This window comes from Lytechinus variegatus, chromosome 3 (genome assembly GCF_018143015.1).
Source record: "Lytechinus variegatus isolate NC3 chromosome 3, Lvar_3.0, whole genome shotgun sequence".
In the NCBI taxonomy this organism is placed as follows: domain Eukaryota; kingdom Metazoa; phylum Echinodermata; class Echinoidea; order Temnopleuroida; family Toxopneustidae; genus Lytechinus; species Lytechinus variegatus.
Genome location: NC_054742.1, coordinates 10,465,630 through 10,485,032, shown reverse-complemented (window position 1 = coordinate 10,485,032; position 19,403 = coordinate 10,465,630). Strand labels below are relative to the sequence as shown.

At 35.5% G+C, this 19,403-nt stretch overlaps 1 protein-coding gene across 1 annotated transcript; it reads left to right on the top strand.

Annotated features, from left to right (window-relative positions):
- The first annotated feature begins 10 nt into the window (after positions 1-10).
- LOC121410191 (mitochondrial potassium channel-like) lies at positions 11-11,902 on the top strand. Its single transcript, XM_041602104.1, has 2 exons — positions 11-366; positions 9,324-11,902. The coding sequence occupies exons 1-2, from the start codon at positions 175-177 to the stop codon at positions 10,125-10,127; spliced, it is 996 nt and encodes a 331-aa protein (XP_041458038.1). The 5' UTR covers positions 11-174; the 3' UTR covers positions 10,128-11,902.
- The last annotated feature ends 7,501 nt before the right edge of the window (positions 11,903-19,403 follow it).

Sequence of the window (19,403 nt, the reverse complement as noted above, 5' to 3'; positions counted from 1 at the left end):
ATGTCTGCTACATACGGCCGTATGCCCTCACTCCTACTCCCAGTCATAATCAGCTCTCGACTCGGCCTCGGGAACAAGACAAATTTCGGATAACGGCAAGTAAATCTTCATAGTCTACACCATATTAAAGGTCGAGGCTAAATCAAAAGTTAGAGATACGTTACTTCAGAAACAATGTCGCGTCAATTCGACTTCAGAAAGTTTACTTTGATCCGGATGAAACTTCGCGAAATTCACACTGGGAATGAACGGGTGGACAAGGTCGTGCACGCCTTAACTAACGGCAGAGCAGCCAGTGCCATGACCGCCTACGAACAAATTATAGGCATCGGGGATGTGAAGGCAGCTCAGAATAGAGTAACAGAGGTGATTTTATGTATTGATTAGTTGTGTATATATTCCCTATATGATATAGGCCCCTAACCTTTGCCATATTAAAACCTTAACCCTAATAACCAGATTGATCTAACTAGCAAGTAGCATGACTAGACAGCTGGCAGCCGTCTGTTTCACTTGTTCACTGCTACCATCTGGCCTGTGGAGAATCTACAGGTAGGACTATGGTATGCCAATGCTGTATAGAGCACACACCTTAAAAATCATTAAAATATCACTTTTGTGACCAAAATTACTAATTTCCATACAGTTTTAATTTATTTATCGTTAGTAATGTGGGAATAATTTTTGTATTCACCAGAGCGCTCAAAAACTTGAATTTTGGGCATATTTTTGTGTACGCCCTCTATTGGTGGAAAGTAATATGGCAAGAAAATTTTCATTTTTTGATCTCTATTTTTAATTAAGAAAAAATGATATAAAGAATCAAATTTAAATAAGAGCCAAGCAGTATGAATTAACAGGTCTAATGGAAACTGTCAGTGTAAAAAAATCAAGCATTTGCCCCAAAGAAAAAGAGAAAATAAGCCAAACATTGCCACCCTTATTTTGTCACACATGGAGATATAACTGAGAACAAGGTTATATTATAACCTTGTTCATTGAATGAGTGGTCTGTTTCAAGGATTTTTCAACATTTTAAGTATGATGGTCATGGTGGGCCTTAAGTCTGCGCACCTAACAATTTGAGTTAAGATTTAACATGAATTTCTTCTTATTTCACAAAATCTTTCAGTTGATAATGTTCCTTACATCATAATGAGTTAGTGTGCCAAATATCTCATAAAAAATTGAAAGAAATATATGATTTTCTTGGAAAAAACCTTGGGCAGTCATTTTCAGATTGAAAAAAAAATGGTACCCCATGTCTGCGCACTCATTCACTGTGCACACGATTCAGGCCTGGCAGGGATTTTGGTGACAAAGGCTGCATTTTGAGGCTGTCACATGAAATGCCCTAAATTCATTATTTTTCCACCATTTTGAGTCAGATTTTTAAAAAGAATACCTGTCTATGTATTACATGTTTAAAGTTCGTGCTCATTGCGTATCTTCTTTTTACTAGAATCGCGCAGATACGCGGGTGCGCAGACTTGGGAGACCGCGCAGACATGGAGGAACTGACCATAGTCTTTGCCCACCAAGTTCGCGGATTGGCACACTTGCTGCTTCACCAAGTACGCCAATCGGCACAAACTCATGACAATCCCATTACATTGATTTAAATAATGCTATCAATCACAAAAGCTAAGCTCCCTATAAAGCTGCGCTTCCTGCCTTGCCATTGTCAACTATTAGGTGACTATTGGGCCTGTGCTATTATTCTTTGAAAAATGGGTTATAAGTAGCTTGTTCTCTTATAAAAATCTGGGAATGAATAGCCTGTACACTTGTAGTTTGCCAATTGAAACTTGAAGGTTTCCATATATCTTCTAAACATGAGTAGATTATGATATATACATGAATATAAAGCTAATTTTATACTCTACAACTTTACTGCAGAACATTTTTCTGTAGGATAAAGCATAACAAAATTACAGCCATGTAAACTATGCATGCAAATTCAGAGCACCCAATTCTGGCATCCACAGAATTAATCCGGCAATAGGGGATTCCGTGCACAGCGAACAAAGAGTTAAAAAAAATTCTCCTCGACCTCGTGCATAGATGGCTCGCTATTGTGCAGCCACCATTAGGGGGTTAACAATGCAAAATCCTCCTGACGGGGCTCATTGATTTCATCTTTATTTCATAAGAATATATAAAAAGAACTGTACCGAAAATAAAAAAAGTAAAGATTATTATTTCGTTTCGGGCTGAAATGCACCAAAACGGGGGAAAATAAACTTAAAAGGGGGAAAAAACGGTGACTTCTTCTTCTGTTTAGTACAGTCCTCTTTACAGAGTATTGTCGTACTTGGCTGAGGCCGCATTCACAAAAGCACATGACATTTGGTGCAGTTGAAAAAAGTAACAAAACTAAAGTGCAAGTAAAAAGATGCATCTCAACTGGAGAGCTAATGGAGGGTAAGTGGTTCCAGGACCCAGGTGGCTCCTGAAAGACTCAGTTGAAGGAGCCAAAACCACTGTTGTAGGCAAGACATTCCACAAGCAGATGGTACAATGTACTTGGGAAAAAGCTGTGTTGGTAGGAGAGAATTCTACAATTGTTGTTTGAATTGTAGGCAATGTCCTCTGGTTGGTTCAATGTCTGTCGTGCAATGTCTGTCGTGCAACTTCACTTCCCTGTTTTATCCGAACTTAATACATAAACATATGGCCATTGAGTCCCCTATATACATTGAGCTAGAACATTGGTCTCTGTAGCAGAACAACCAACATAACAGAGACTGAAGCCCGGGGGGGGGGGGGGGGCACTCATTATATAATGCATAGTGGGTATGTGCCGCGAAGGGGACCATTTTTACACTCAAATTTCCGTTCCAAGGCATAGCATTTTTGTCTTATTGAGAAGAAGAACGAAGAAAGCCGCTCCAAGGCATAGCATTTTCTTCTTATCGAGAAAAAAGAAGAAAGAAATCCGCTCCAAAGCTTCGCATATTTCGTTATGCCATTCGGATCGCATTGATCTGCTGTAATTTTGGTGAAAAGCGGCCGCAGAGCGCAGTCCTACCATCGCCTCGGCTCTCCGTGAGCGCACCTGGTGGAGGTCGCGCTAGCTGCATCATGCACACATGACCGTTCTGTAGGGATGCATACGCACTCACACGCTGGCGATCTGTTCCAAGGACCCCCGTTTTCACAAACATTTTTAGTTCCGAAGCCCATTCAGAGGAGCCTCCTTTTTACAATTAGCCCGCTCCAAGGCCCCCGTTTTTTGTCTCGCCCACGGCACACCCCCACCATTTTTTTGTTCAAGTGCCCCCCCCCCACGGGGACTGCAGCTCTTGGTCTAGATCTAACTAGATCATGAACATGGGTCTCATGATCTATCTTGTTTGTTTGTCCTACTCCTAAGGTAGACCAAAACTTAACTTTATTAGGCCAAGCCAAGGCATAAAAAGTTAAGCTTCAAGTTCCTTCTCTGTAATTTGGTTGTTCCGCTGAACTACTTTGGCCCCACTCACCAACATGACCAAAGACAGCTGGCAGCTGTCTGTTTCAAAGAGTTTTATAACATTTTTTATTAAATTGGAAAAGTTTGAAAGCTTTTGGGTGAAATTAATGCAATGATTCCATTATTGTTTGCCCAACTATTGGAGAATGTGGTTATTTTGATCGCTTTTTCTCAATAATGACTAGTGACCACACATTATTTGATTTGAAAAGGGCTCAAATGTTGCTCAATAATATCAGTGTGAGGCTACCACACCAATAATCAAGAGTATTAATGAATTTGATAAAAACCTTAACAACAAGTATACATGAAGTTGTTTGACCATGCTCTTTGGTCATTTTCACAATTTTAGGCGCATTGACCATTTTGTAAATTCATTCATGGAAACAAATTCAGGAATGATAATTTTTTTTGCATCATTTAATGTTAGATAGGACATACTATGTACATAACTTTCAGAAGTAAATCACAATGATTTCAACTTTCAAGTATATCAGTCTTAATGACTATTTATTAACTTGTGGTCATTTTGGTAACTTTTGGTCCCTACGTTTACCAATGACAATTGCAAAAGGATTCCAATGCTGTTGCTCTGTATTTTTTGTAAGATGTGTTATATCAATCATAATCAGTGACAAATTATTTAATTCAATATGATTATTACTAATAATACATAGTCAAAATGTGACCATTTTGTCATTTTGGCTACTTTGACCATTTATCCAATGTGTGAATTTTGAAGTAAACATGACTGAGCAGAATTTGTAGGTCCATGGAAATGCATTCAGTCCCTTTTGATGGGAAATATTATTTGGCACAATTCTTACTCAAGGCTCACCTTGAGTAAGAATTGTGCCAAACATCTTGTGACTGTCTACTATGGCCCCTTTGGTCACTGTAGGGTCCTATGTAGCCAGCATTATTTTCCCTCTTTATAGTCCACTTATACTGAGAATCATTACAAAGCAAAATTGGCCACAGTGAAGGTCTTTAAAAGAGTTTTGATTATTCATTTTGACCATCTTTGTATTTTTTTGTACAATGCTTCACAAACCTCACATTGGCATGATTGGTGAGTAACAAATTTACTCTTAATTCTTTTGAAGAAGTATGTACATGTATAATGCATTCTTTATGAAGTCATTCTCTGTGCTGATTTTTTGGCCACTAGTTAACAATTTAGGACAAGTTTTCCACTTTCAACTTCACCAATCATGCCAATGTGAGGTTTGTAAAACATTATACAAATGGCGAAGGTAGTAAAAATGCATGATGGTCAAATCTATTCGTGAAATTCACTTTGACCAATTGCTTTGTAATGACGAAGCTTTGAATTGAGGATTAATGCCTTCCTCCAGAACATAGTACGCTGTATAATTGAAATAAAAAAGGGGATTGATGTTATGGCTATTTAGGGACCATACAGTGACCAATTGGGCCACATTAGATAGTGGTGAGGTATTTGGCACAATTTTTACTCAAGGTGAGCTTGGAATATTTCCAATCGAAAGGGATTGAACGCATTTCCACAACTGCTCCTCAGTGGCTCAGTCGTGCTTATTTACAAAAGCCATACATTGGATAAATGGGCAAAATGGTCAAAACGTTTTGATTATGTAGGCCTACTATTACTATTGAAATGAATAATTGATATAATACAACTTATTAACAATACAACATTTGAATCCTTTTTGATACGCAAATGTGATTGGTCATCGTCGGGGACCAAAAGCGACCAAAATGACCACTAGCTCATTAAATTGTCATTAAGACTCATACATGTATATTTGGAATCATTAATCTACTTTAGAAAGTTTAGAAAAATGTCTGAACATTACATGAAATGATGCTAAAATGTCCCATTCTTGAATTTTTTTGCCCCATATGTGAAGTTTCCATAAACATTTACTATGTGGTCAAGGTGGCTAAAATCATGTACATGTTAATGACTACAGTGCATGGTCAAACAACCTTATTATGCTCGATGTACATGTAAAGGATTTTATCCCATTTATCAGCACTCTTCACCGATTGTTGGTAGCTCATGGTGATAATGATACCGACCAACACTTGAGGCCTTTTTCAATCATCAAAGCATGTGTTGTCACTAGTCATTATTGAGGAAAAAGTGGTCAAAATGACAAGAGGGTCCAATAGTTAGGCCAAAAACACTGGTCTGTGTGGAATCATTTCATTGATTTTCACCCAAAAGCTTTCAAACTTTCCCCATTTAACAATAATTGATGCTGATATTGACGCAATCCTGAATTTCTCCACACCATGTTTGATATACGTGTAGCCTGAATTAACATACACGTTGAGTAGGGGTCAAGGTGGCCAAAATGAACAAAATACTTTGGGGATGCTCAATTCTAAGGATTAAAAAACTGGTGTCGGGTGTCATAGCACTCGATTGTAACGATTCTGGTAAAATTTGAAGCATTTTTGGATAAATTGAACCAATGTCATTGGTCATTTTGAGGGCCATAAGTGGCCAAAATGACCATAATATTTAGAATCAGCATAAAATTCTACACAAGATGGACCTTTGAATGCATTCCCATTTTATAAGCCAGGAAGAGGATAAACATGCTGAAGACCTCAAATTCCTAGTTGTGTGCACAGTTTGTTATGTAACACTGTGCGAATGGTCAGTTATGTCTAAAGTACCCAAAATGACCCTCATAGGTCAAGTCTCAAAACGTGTGTGTTTTGTCAGATGTGTATCAATCAGAAATGATTATTTACGTCTGGGACCGACCTTTAACGTCACCATCTGAAAGACGTGACCAGGGCTCGAACCTCTGCATCAATTTGTAATTTCCCCACAGCTTGGATTACAGGCGCACGCCTCAATGCCCCCATGCTGATGTGTCTTTTGTACATAAATATGTCCCTGTAAAGAAAAGTTAGAAAGTGTGATAAAAGTTACTTAAATTTCACTTTTTTTGTACCTTTATTTCTGGAAATTCATCATGTGGGCTATTCCACAGTTACTCATGTTACATTTGGAGACACCTTGACTCATACTTGGAGCTGTAACTCCATTATTATTGATAGGAACTAAACATCTCCTTATCACAGCAAAGTACACAGTCTGACTATCCTTTGTATAAAATTTTTTTTTGAAAATTTCATTATGCTCCTGGCAAATATTTGGAATGTGTCGCTTACTCACGTTACATGATTTGGACATGCAAAAAAAGGTAAAGTCGACATAAGTGAAAAGTCTTCTCATACGAGGCTTTTGTGAAAGTTGATTATATCCATTTCAAAGAAGTATATTCTAGTAGGAGACAAACTTTGTACATAATTAAGAAAATAAAGAACACATGGTTTTACTTGGGGTGCAGATAATATGGTTACTCACGTTACATTTTGTCCATGTATGGTTAACAACACAAATGTCATTAAAAATTCAATAATGTGTGTAAAATTCTTTGCTAGGAACATTAAAAAGAGATTTTATACCAAAATTTGAACAATTGGAGCTTTATTAGGGAGTAAGAGGGAAAAGTATGATTTTGCTTACTAATTATGCATAAATTAGCATAATCGCTTCCTAATACCAATTTGCATGAAATAAATTACTGTATAGTATTGTAGATTATGTCCAAGACAACCTGCGTGCAAATTTTCGGCATGATCGTGCGGCCAATGGCCGAGATCTCAAGGGGAGCCTGGGAGGCCCCACCCAGCCCCCCCCCCGGGCCATATTAACTCCCAAAATACCCCAGCCTAGATAGGGTTACAGGTAAGGACATTAAATGTGTTGTTCGAACACTCTTTAAAGTTTGGTTAATCGAAACCAAGTCTTACTAATGCACTTTCGCATTGTGAATACTTCTACTAATATTCAATTTTTTGTGTGATTGTATGGCCACTGATATTTTGATGAACAAAGAGTTACATCAAAGAGGTGTACCCTCATTTTGCTTTTAATTAATCAAAAATAACTTCACAACTCACCATGAGACTTAAAACTTGACATCCCACAGTAAATGTTACCTAACTGCATAATTTTTACTGGTTACTCACATTACATGATGGTTACTCACGTTACAAAGTTACTTATGTTACAGTTTTTCTTCATTATTTTTATAAAAAATTGTACTTTTTAATGATTTTGATAGTCATCACTGTGTCAAAGATTGTTTGAAGGAATAGAATTTAAAATCCCACAAATTAACTGTGAAGAATTTTTCTCTCAGAAATAAAAAGTCAGTTTTTTGGGTTACTCACGTTACATCACCTGAGCAGGTTGCAATATTCATTTTTGAATGAGTACTACAAATTTACTTGAAAAGTTGTTGTGTATTTTAGGTAATTTGACTCTTCTAAACTTCAGAAATATATAAAGTGGTATGTTGTTGCAATAACAAAATGGTGATAAGGCATATTTCACTACTTTTCTTGTATTTTGGTACAGAATGGAAGACACAACTTTTGACCATTTTTTCCCAAAGTATACATATGAAAATAAACTTTTTATTTCTTGTTCCTGAAACTATTATGCATGAAGGACTTAAAGTATTAAAAAATTCAAGAAAATATTGAATTTGATTTTTTAAGCTCATGTCCACCAACCTGTGGAATTGCCCATGTCACAGTTTGTTCTGTAAAAGCAATGTTTGGAAGTTGTGTTTTGTTAATTCATTTTTAAAAAGTTGGTTGTGAGTGCAAAAATGTTGAATTTTGTGAACAGAATTTTACACCTTTAAAACTTCTGGTCATGTGACTTATGAATATTAATGAGTATGCAAATAGCTGCCAATGTACCTTTGTATAGTCAATCAGATGGCAATTAAATTATTTCACGGAAAATACATTGTAATGTTACAGTGAGTGAATAAATGTTGATAAAAATATGTTAGGAAATAGTTTAGGCTCTGATTTTGATTGAGAAATAAAAAAGTGAAATTCTATCTAACTTGTTGAATTACTATGTACTTTCTCAACCTTATTTTTTTTTGTATTAGGTGCATTTCTCAAAATTTTCACCACACAGGATGTTTGCAATAGTGAAGCTTTGCTGTTTGGGACATTGGCACTGATAATGAGTCAATATTTTTGCACGTTTTTAAATTCTTGGCTGATTGGCAATTTGCAAAATATGCGAAAATTACAGCTTACACAGTATCTGAGTATTGTGTTCACCTTTTGTACAAAAAAGAAACACTAAATGAGCTCATATACATGCACATGTAATAGTATCATGAATGATCTCAAAGTAGTCTCTGTTCCGTTCTTAATGAACTTCATACCTCAAATGTTTTTTTTTTCAAATGTTCTATAACTGTGATTAATTGTGTTGCAATGACTTGATTCTAAATCTCTATTTCAGAACTTCATCATAGAAATCAAATCTGAATTATATTTCTGACCTTTTTGTTGTATGATTTTAAGTATAAAACAGTTTTTTCCCCAATACACAGTTATCTGAATCCCATGCTACTACTATTATATACTGAAATCTCACTTGACTTAATCAACTGTTTCTCATATGTGAATAATTTTTAAAGTGTATATACTATCTTCAAATGTAAATAATATTCAATGTAAACTTTGCACATTAGTCTTCGGACTACAGCATTGTACTCTGTTTTATATCTAATAAACCAAATTGAATTGAAATGGAAGTTTTTCATGAATAACATGTGTTACAAACAAATAGATAGTACTCTTTGTAAAGGTGAAGAAAAGTACTTAATACATTGTACATGTATTGGTTAGCAAATTTGAACAGTAACGCTCCTTAGACACACATGATATCCACTGGTCAAGGTAATGGAAATAGTCGTTTTTGATTGAAACTGATAAGATATTTGCTTTTGTGTCATTAATACAGGTAGAGAAAGAGTTTCTCAAAGTACGAGAGGAAGTAGCTGAAGCAGGTAGGGAAGTGAGTGGTCTCCAAACAAAGCTTCATAGTTTGAGAGGAAAACTGGACCGTACTCCCAGAGATGACCCTAAGTTCCTTGAACTAGCTACTGAAGAACACTCCATGCTACAAGCTGAAACTCGTCTCAAGGAGAAATTCCAAAAAGTAGAAGCAAGAGAAAGAGACACCTTTTCCCATCTCTCTAATGCTGTTCGGGAGAGCCATGAGAAACAAAGGGCTCAAGAGGAACGTACAAAATACTGGTCAGTGATAGGCTCTGTCATAGGGACCCTTATAGGTATCATAGGCTCATCCATTGTGAATCAGAAACGTATGCATGAATTACGAACATTGGTCTCTGAGCTTAGTGCTGGAGACCTTGGATCAGGGAGCTCCCGTCAAGAACTTGCTGCTATTGTTCAACAACTCAAGGAATCTTTGGGTCAGGGCAGTGATGCCATGCAGCATCCAGATGTAAAGAACAGTATGAACCATACACTAGAGAGGCACGATGAGCTGTTGAGTCAACAGCTGAAGGCTATTGAGAAGTTGATGGATGAAAGGAATCGTAAACTGAGTGATCAGATCAAAGGTATGAGGAGAATGACTGATGTTGGCTTGGTTAGTGACACAGGCACATTTGAGGAGTTATTAAGTGATACAGAACAGAAACTAGAATGGGAGATGAAAATGAGTACATTATCAACAGTAGTCTTTATTTATGGTGCATTTGCTTTAACTCTACCTATATTGTATAGTATATTCAAGTGATATCAGAGTCTGTATTAGTTGCTGTATGTAGATCCTGAGACCTCACCGATTCATTGCTAAATATAGTATTTTAACTTGTAATACTCTGAATGCAATTACTTGGGTCTATGATGAGTCAGACTGATTTAAATAAAAAAGGACTATTGTCCAGGAATGCCACTTTTCAGACAAATGAAAGGATGTATTAAGATCCTATTTATATTTTTACCATTGAAAACATTTTTAATGTATTTAATACATTTAGAAATGACTTTAATGGGCATCCCTGTATTTTCTCACTCCTTTTTTCAGTTAAATCAAATTGTTTGTTATTACAAAAATTCAAAGAGTATCGGTATGTTTTGCTTTGCAAAGTTTTATCCCACAATGTTTCCAGGTGCTGCATACTAAATTACCCTGGCTGTGTAGCTAGGCTACCCTTGCTGTGTAGCTAGGCTACTCTGGCTGTGTAGCAAGGCTAACCTGGCTGTGTAGCTAGGCTACCCTGGCTGTGTGGCTAGGCTACCCTGGCTGTGTAGCTAGGCTACCCTGGCTGTGTGGCTAGGCTACCTTGGCTGTGTAGCTAGGCTAACCTGGCTGTGTAGCTAGGCTACCCTGGCTGTGTGGCTAGGCTACCCTGGCTGTGTGGCTTGGCTACCCTGGCTGTGTGGCTAGGCTACCCTTGCTGTGTGGCTAGGCTACCCTGGCTGTGTGGTTAGGCTACCCTGGCTGTGTGGATAGGCTACCCTGGCTGCGTGGTTAAGCTACCCTGGATGTGTGGCTAGGCTAACCTGGCTGTGTGGCTAGGCTACCCTGGCTGTGTGGCTAGGCTACCATGGCTGTGTAGCTAGGCTACCCTGGCTGGGTGGATATGCTACCCTTGCTGTGTAGCTAGGCTACTCTGGCTTTGTAGCAAGGCTAACCTGGCTGTGTAGCTAGGCTACCCTGGCTGTGTAGCTAGGCTACCCTGGCTGTGTAGCTAGGCTACCCTGATCAGGCGCACTGTATTTAAGCATTCAATGAATAACTTGCAACTTGGTACCAATTTACTACACCGGGGTGGAGATTGCCGAATGTAGATAAAAACTTTGCCAAATGACACATGGTGCTGTTGGAATTAAACCTTGCATTCATGGTGGACTGCTTTGAGAGATGGATCATACTGTTCTTTTATATTGATGATACAATAAGAAGCATCTATCTACAGTAGGCCTTCAGTGAATACAGTGTAACATCTTTGAATAAATACAAGTTAACTACTACATGTGTAATGTTCTGCAATATACATAATTTTTTTTTCAATTTAATGTGCAATTTTCTAATAAATGCAGATTTTTCTTTGAATTATAATCCAATTGAATACAGACCATTTTTTGGCCAACATCACCACCAAATAAGTTCTGTATATCGACACAAAAAAAGCTAATTTTAATTTTCATTTGTGATTTTGCAATACCGGTACTTCATGTATTTTTTAACAAGCGAAATGGATTAATATCACAGCACTTTAGATTTACAAATCATATGATTGCATTACAAACAATTGAGATACATGAATTAAGTCACAAGAAATGTATTCTTTTGTTTTGGAAATAATGATGATATTATGCTTCATGTACTAATTTGTCTATTTGTTTATGAAATTATAAATTCTGTTACTTAATTCTGTCCTCAATCTCGGCTTAAATAATTGTATACTTGTTCTGCAAACATCCCTTTTCACTTTGTAATTGTATATTCTCCTGTAAATTGATTGTAAACTTTTTTTGTTGAAATGCCGAATAAAATAATAATAATAACATGTATTTTACTTTTTGGAAAATGCTATGGCATAAGTTATTTTCTTGATATTTAATTATGATATTTTTTCTGGATATATTTCAGACTTTAATTCTGATGAATGGAAGATTTCAAGCTATGTAAAATGCATTTTGTATAGAACTATTCTTGCCTGCCTAATAATAGTGGCAGATAGACAGGGTCTTTCATCGGCAGTATTTATGACATCAACTAAAATTAACCAATGATTCATTTTACGTAAATTTTTACATAATTTTACACAAGTACATACTTGTGTTCCTTTTTTTAAAGGGTTATTAAAGGTCAAGTCCACCACAGGAAAATGTTGATTTGAATAAATAGAGAAAAATCAAACTAGCATAATGCTGAAAATTTCATCAAAATCGGATGTAAAATAAGAAAGTTTTGACATTTTGAAATTTCGCTTATTAAAAAGAAAACAGTGATACGCACAACTCAGTGACATGCAAATGAGACAGTCGATGATGTCCATCACTCACTCTTTCTTTTGTTTTTTATTGTTTGAATTACACATCTTTTCATTTTACAGATTTAACAAGAAAGACCAACTTGACTGAACCATATAGTATTCAACAATGCTAATTCCACATGTTCAGGGAGAAATCATTGTTGTTTGACTTGACAATGAGGAGAAAATTAGAATATTTCATATTTCATATAATAAAATACAAAAGAAATAGTGAGTGAATGATGTCATCATTCTCCTCATTTGCATACCAGCCAGTATGTGCATTTAACTGTTTTGTGAAAATAAGCGAAACTTCAAATTGTCACGACTTTCTTATTTCACACCCGATTTTGATGAAATTTTCAGTGTTACATGTATGCTTGTTGGATTTTTCTCTTTTTATTAAAATCAACTTTTTGTTGGGGTGGACTTGAGAAGGTATTTTACACTGAAATATGATATTCATTACCTGATATAATGTGAACACTGTTCAGGTCTTTTGTTCTACATGTATTCAATCTTTGAAATCATTTCACTTTTTCATGTATACAATAATGATGGCATTTAATGCATTCTCATATTATTTTTTCTACATCATTGATATGATTTAAAATCATGTTAAATTTCTTGTCAACAATTTAACCCTTAATTACCTGAGCTATTATGGAAGTTTAAGGGGGCCTTTTAGGACCCACCTTTAAGATCTCTGCCGCAGATCACGCGACCATGAGAAAAATTTGTTTTTATAGAATACATGTATGCATCTATGCCATTGCATTAATTGTACTAAATTCATTTATTTTTTTGTTTATATCAATTGATTCATTTATATAATCATACTTATTGCTCTGATTCACTAAATAAAGCTCTTAAAATGCAAACTGTTTGTGAAAATATTCTTTATGGCATTCATAACAACTATAAATGAAAAAAAAATCTGGTACCAAATTTTTTTAAACCAAAATCAATTCATGTATTTTTATCATTTTTTAATTTCTTATGTGTATGGATCTCTTTGTTTTTTATCTTTTTATTTTTATTGTTTTTTTTACAAAATACATCAGGAACATTATTTCAGTCATAAATAGCATCAAATCAAATAACTGTTGTCAATGAAAGTGAGAATAATCACTCATTTATGATTTTTTTTATGAAACAGATTTTGTAATGACTTTGTACATGATATGACCTTTTTTTTAGCAATTTTGGTCTGACTTGTCCTTACATATTGTTGCATAATTCTGTAATCCCGTAACCATGCATCTCAAATTGGTCTCAGAAGTTGTGTGAGACTAAAAGGTAATAAGTCAGAGAGCAGTGTGGTAAAAAATATTTGTGCAGCAGATATATTTATTTAAAAAATATCAAGCCCCCCCCCGGAATACCATGGTCACATTTTCTCTACAGCGGCCCGCGTACAGCAAGTTGAAAACAGCCGTTTCAACTTTTGTACCAACTACATTAGGTGGTTTGAATTAAAACTAATAAAACGGCTGTTTTTGACTCGCTATACGGCCGCCGGAGAGCAAATGTGACCAAGGTATTAGTTAGGGTTAAGGGGATTTCATTCTCAATCTACTCACTGTCGTAAATTTTCAGCTACATACAGTGTAGGAGATATTGCCTTCTCATGTCATGTGCAGTTTCTGCAAGTACGTTGGGCTGATGATATATATATTCATATTGTATAGAATTCTTATGAGGTGATAATAGACTAGTTTAACATTAAACCAAAGAAGGAATGTCTTCCACATGAACTTACATGTACATTGATTTTATACATCCCTCAAATACTTTATTATAAAGGTAAAATCTTGATCAGTATGCTGTTCTTCTTTATTTTGCAGTAATTGGTCTATTACACATTATATTCAATATTGATGTAAGTACTATAGATGTTTTAAGTGTAGATAAGAAAAACATATTGAATGTATGGCTGTATAAAGCATCTTACTATGCTTAAGCAATTCAAAAGGCTGTTAATATGATGTATTATTAAAACTGGGAAGTACTAGCCAGTCTAACAACTGAAGACATAATATTTGAGATGTTATTTGTTGATAAGTTTAGGTGTCCTTATTAAGGAGTTGGGAAATTATTTGTGTACACCTCATATGAAAAGAAGAAATCACAAATAAACAAATATAATGATTTTGATGGAGTAAAATTTGAATGGAAAATAAGGGACAAAAGACAGAGGGAAATATAGAAAGGGTGGAGGGGAGAGATAAAGAGGGATGGGTGAAACAGAGTTACATGTAGGAGTGAAAAAAAATGAAGAAACAAAAATCATAAAATGCAGAAAATGCAGTAAATACATACAGAATTTTAGATGAAAGTTAAAGTAGGCACTACAGTCAGTACTCAGTAGGCAGACCGGTCTAAAAAAAGTGGCTTCTTTCATCCAAGTGATATTCATGAGAGAGGTTTTGCATATATGTAATGAGCTTGATGCGGACCAAAACACCTCTTAATTCCATCATTGCTACTCCAAATATACATCAAATTTCAAGATATTGGCATAATTGTAAGGAAGAATTATTCTTTCAGGCAAAGATACTACAAGGGGAAGATCAGACACTGACGATTTTTTTGAAACGCTCGATAAATGCTTATGGGGAAGGGCACCCAACAGCGTTTAGTAAGTAAACCTTAGCATATCGGCACGCAACTGTGTATAAAACATATGGGGAAAATGAGAGGGGAGTTTGGAGAAGGCTCAAGGGTGGTGCATGGGAATAATTCTACGTTTTATTACCAAGAAACCTCTGAAATATATTCATCTCAAATTTAAGGGGGAAAAAATTGAAGAATAAAAATTGAAATGTAAAAATCGTCTATTCCTTCTAACCTTCATAATTTCTCTCGTTTTGTACACAACCATCTCGCAATACGCAAAGGTAAAAAGGTTACTTAACCCAGTAGGGCGCTCTTCCCGAGCGTTTCATTACGCAGTCTATGTACTGTCCGACCTTCCCCTTGTAGTATCTGTGTTTCAGGTCATGTGTTTGAATTTATTTAAAGATTATGTAATGTATGTGAAACTTTATCTAAAATATACTACAAAATAATTACTTTTAGACAAAAAATGCTATTTTCACACTTTTTGTGTGAGCCCAAATTATTTTCAGATCATGACAGAGCTGAATACCTATGCTTTAAATAGTATAGGATTCAAAACAAAAATAGGTTTAATCAGGTCAAGAACACACTTTTCATTGGCCAAGTAGGGAAGGTGGGGTAAGTTGAGTCACCACCCCCAGGCCAATAATGAATGAGTCAGATATTATAATGGTGTCATGTATTGATGACCCATTACACAACCCTTAACCCCACCACATTGTTTTCAACTTTGAAAAAAAAAGTACTTTTTTAGAGGGAAAAGTACCAATTTCAGCCCAAAACTAAAAAAATGGTGTGAAATAAATAAGTGTTTTTAGCTCATCCGGCCCGAAGGGCAAGATGAGCTTATGCCGTGGCGTGGCATCTGTCGTCCGTCCACAATTTCAAAATGCTACTACTTCACCATTTCAAGTCCGATTTCAATTCTGCTTGCTTTATATGATAGCACTAGGTGGGGGATTTAAAACTTCTACACAGAATTTCAAAATTCATTAAATATTCTTATTTATGTGCATTTTTCAAAATTCGCAAAAAATGCTTCTTTATTTGTTGACCGATTTTGAAATTTTTGCTTTATATGATAGCTCGTGGTGGTGATACAAAATTTCAACATAGAATTTCGAAACTCATTAAATATGCTTATTTATTCAAAACTCACATAAATTACGTATTTGTTGATTTATTTCGGTTATTTTTGTTCCATCTGAGAGCTACATTAGGTTTACCAAGGTTCTACACAGAGTTAAGAAACTTTGGACTAGATAATTATTAATACTTAATTCATATGAAATTTATTCATTGATCACAAAAAATGCTTCTATGTCATTTCTTCATCAATTTCAATTCTATATCCTCAATTTATGTCACCAATATAATTCACTACAGTGTCAACTGGGCTGAAATTAAAATTGTGTTAAATTTTGTTGCGAGATGCCGGATGAGCTCCACATCATTGATGTGCTATTTACACACACACATCTTTACATATAATAAAAACATAAGAACATTGTCAGTCCAGGTATGGACCTTCATTCTTGTCACAGTCTTTTACATGATGGACGCATAAGAAATGTGTGGATGCTAAATTATCACATTAAGTTCGGACTGGGGTAAGTTGAGCCAGCTAACATCGGGCAATTAAGTTGAGCCATGGTAATTCTTAAAGTAATGTAGATAAAAAAAAAACCTTAAAAAGCCATCGATATGCAGGCAGAAAATAGCAAATTCACATGACAGTTCTTTTACTTTTAGAGAATATTAGTTTGTAGAAAATATGGAAAGACTTAAAGACTGAAAAGACTTAACTTACCCCACAGATGGGGCAAGTTGTGCCACTTGACATCGTTTTTTTTCAATGGTCACAACGACTCAGTGTGGGGGTAGAAAGTTGCATATAGGTGAAAAAGATTTCCCAAAAATCATATTTAAAGGCGAGATACTTTTTTTTCTTTTTTTCTTTTTCTTTTTTTTTCTACAATATTATTAGTCATATCAATATCAATTCTATCATGCAAAATGCAAAAGGTGTCACAACTTACCCGCCTTCCCCTAAATTAAGCAGCTTGAAAACAAGAATACTGCACTCTAATTGGTCAAAGAGACCACACACTCAACGGTTCCAGTGCTGGGTTCGTGACAAGGTCACACTCACTCCCAAAGTGGTAATCTTGTCAAAATACCTGCACCTGTTGTTCAGAAGCCTTATCCAACCAATCAGAACTCTAGATTTCATGCTACTCCAAAATTTTAGAAATCTCGTCTTGTTCCTTGTTGGGAAAAGTGTGATCTTGACCCAATTAAAAAGTGCCGCATATTAAGAGTGTTATTGTGAGAAAGTAGCGAGAAATTCAGCTTTGTGGTGATGATATCTTTGAGGTTCAAAATAAAAAGTATTTCACATTTTGCGAAAGAAAGCAGGAAGAAAATTAAGTTTTGATGCACATTTTCAGGACAGAAATTCACTTATCAAATATTTTATCTAAAATAAATGACCAATATGAAAGAGAAAGATTTATTCTGTCCAATTGTGCAAAGTTATTTAATTTGACTCAAGGATAAAGTACGCAAATTCTTTAACAAGTGGAGTGCCTCTGGCAGTCTCACCTGCATCATGCGATTCAATATAGCAGCAGTGCTGACTTTGAAAACTACTATAAAATAATTATTCACAAATAACACCATCCATATAATGATACAATACTACGTTCATTGAAAATAAATGACATTGGACATTGATCATGCAACCTAAGACTTGTCAGTGATACTTGATTACCCGTATATCCACATTTTATAAACTATTAATTTCAAGAGTTATGACAGCAATCTAATAACTACCTCCAAACTGGCCAAAGTTCAATGACCTTAAATGACCTTTGACCTTGGTCGTGTGATCTGAAATTGGCACAGGATGTCCAGTGATACTTGATTACTCTTATTTTCATGTTTCATGAATCAGGTACATAAACTTTCAAAGTTTTGGTAATTCAACAGATTCCCCCCCCAAAAAAAAAATAGACAAAGTTTATCGACCTTTTACCATTGTCATGTGGCGTGAAATTCGCACAGGATGTTCAGTGATACTTGACTACTCTTGTGTCAAGTTGTATGAACTAGGCAAATAAACTTACAAAGTTATGATGGTAATTCAACAAATACCCCCAACTTGGCCAAAGTTCATTGACTTTAAATGACCTTTGACCTTAATCATGTGACCCTAAATTCGCACAGGATGTTCAATGATACTTGATTACTCTTTTGTCCAAGTTTCATGAATCAGATCCATAAACTTTCAGTTATGATGGTAAATCAACAGATACCCTCAATTCAGCCAAAGTTCAATGACCTTAAATGACCTTTGACCTAGGTAATGTGACTCAAAATTCACGTAGGATTTTCAGTCATACTTGATAAACCTTGTGTCCAAGTTTCATGAACTAGGTCAATATATTTTCTAAATTATGATGACATTTCAAAAACTTAACCTTAGGTTAAGATTTTGATGTTGACGCCTCCGCCGTCCGAAGAGCGGCGCCTATAGTCTCACTGTGCTACGCAGGCGAGACAAAAAACAAATGATTTTGATGTATCTGGACTAAGGGATCTCTAGTCTGACTGACACAACTTAGGCCATGCTCGGCTTACAAGTATTATTAAAGACCCAGACCAGAGCAAAATTTGAAATTGGTAAATCATTTTACCAGTAATTGAAAGCAGTTTAAGTTACAAAACACAAATTGAGTGTTAAAACATTTCCACCACTTGCCAGCTGAATATTTTTCTATTTAATAACTTAATACGCTTTGACAGTAGGGTTTATTGTGACTTTCACTGAAGTGGTATCTGAAACATTATTTAATGATGGAAGGGTTGTGAACTTGTGATAACATATTCTTCACTATAATCACAAGGAGATATTTTGGGTGGATTGCCTTCACGTTTAAAATTAATGAAACCTACAGCTGGGCACCTTTTTTTTGTTGTGGGGGGGGGGTCTTATTTCCTGCTTGTTTAGAGCAGAATTCCATCTCTATAGATGCATTCAGATTTATGTGTGACAGAGCAATCTTGGCCAAATAAAAGCCTAACAAAGAAATCACAAAAATTGGGCTAGAGCTACAATGCAAGTATTTACCCATTTAAGTATTTCATATTTTAAGTGTTATTTTGCTCTGCAAGAAAACAAATTGAAATCATAATCTGGAATCAAGAAAATAATCTTTTCCAGGTACAAACCTCTACTGATATCACATAGGAGAAATGCAATACAGTCTTTTTTTCTAACCCACTACTTTTAAAAGCAAAATAATCAGCAAGAAAGCAGTTAATATTGTACTCTGTAGCTTACATGGTTTGACGATTTCCCTTTTAGCTTTGGTTGTAGTCTTTCACTTCAATATTAATTCACT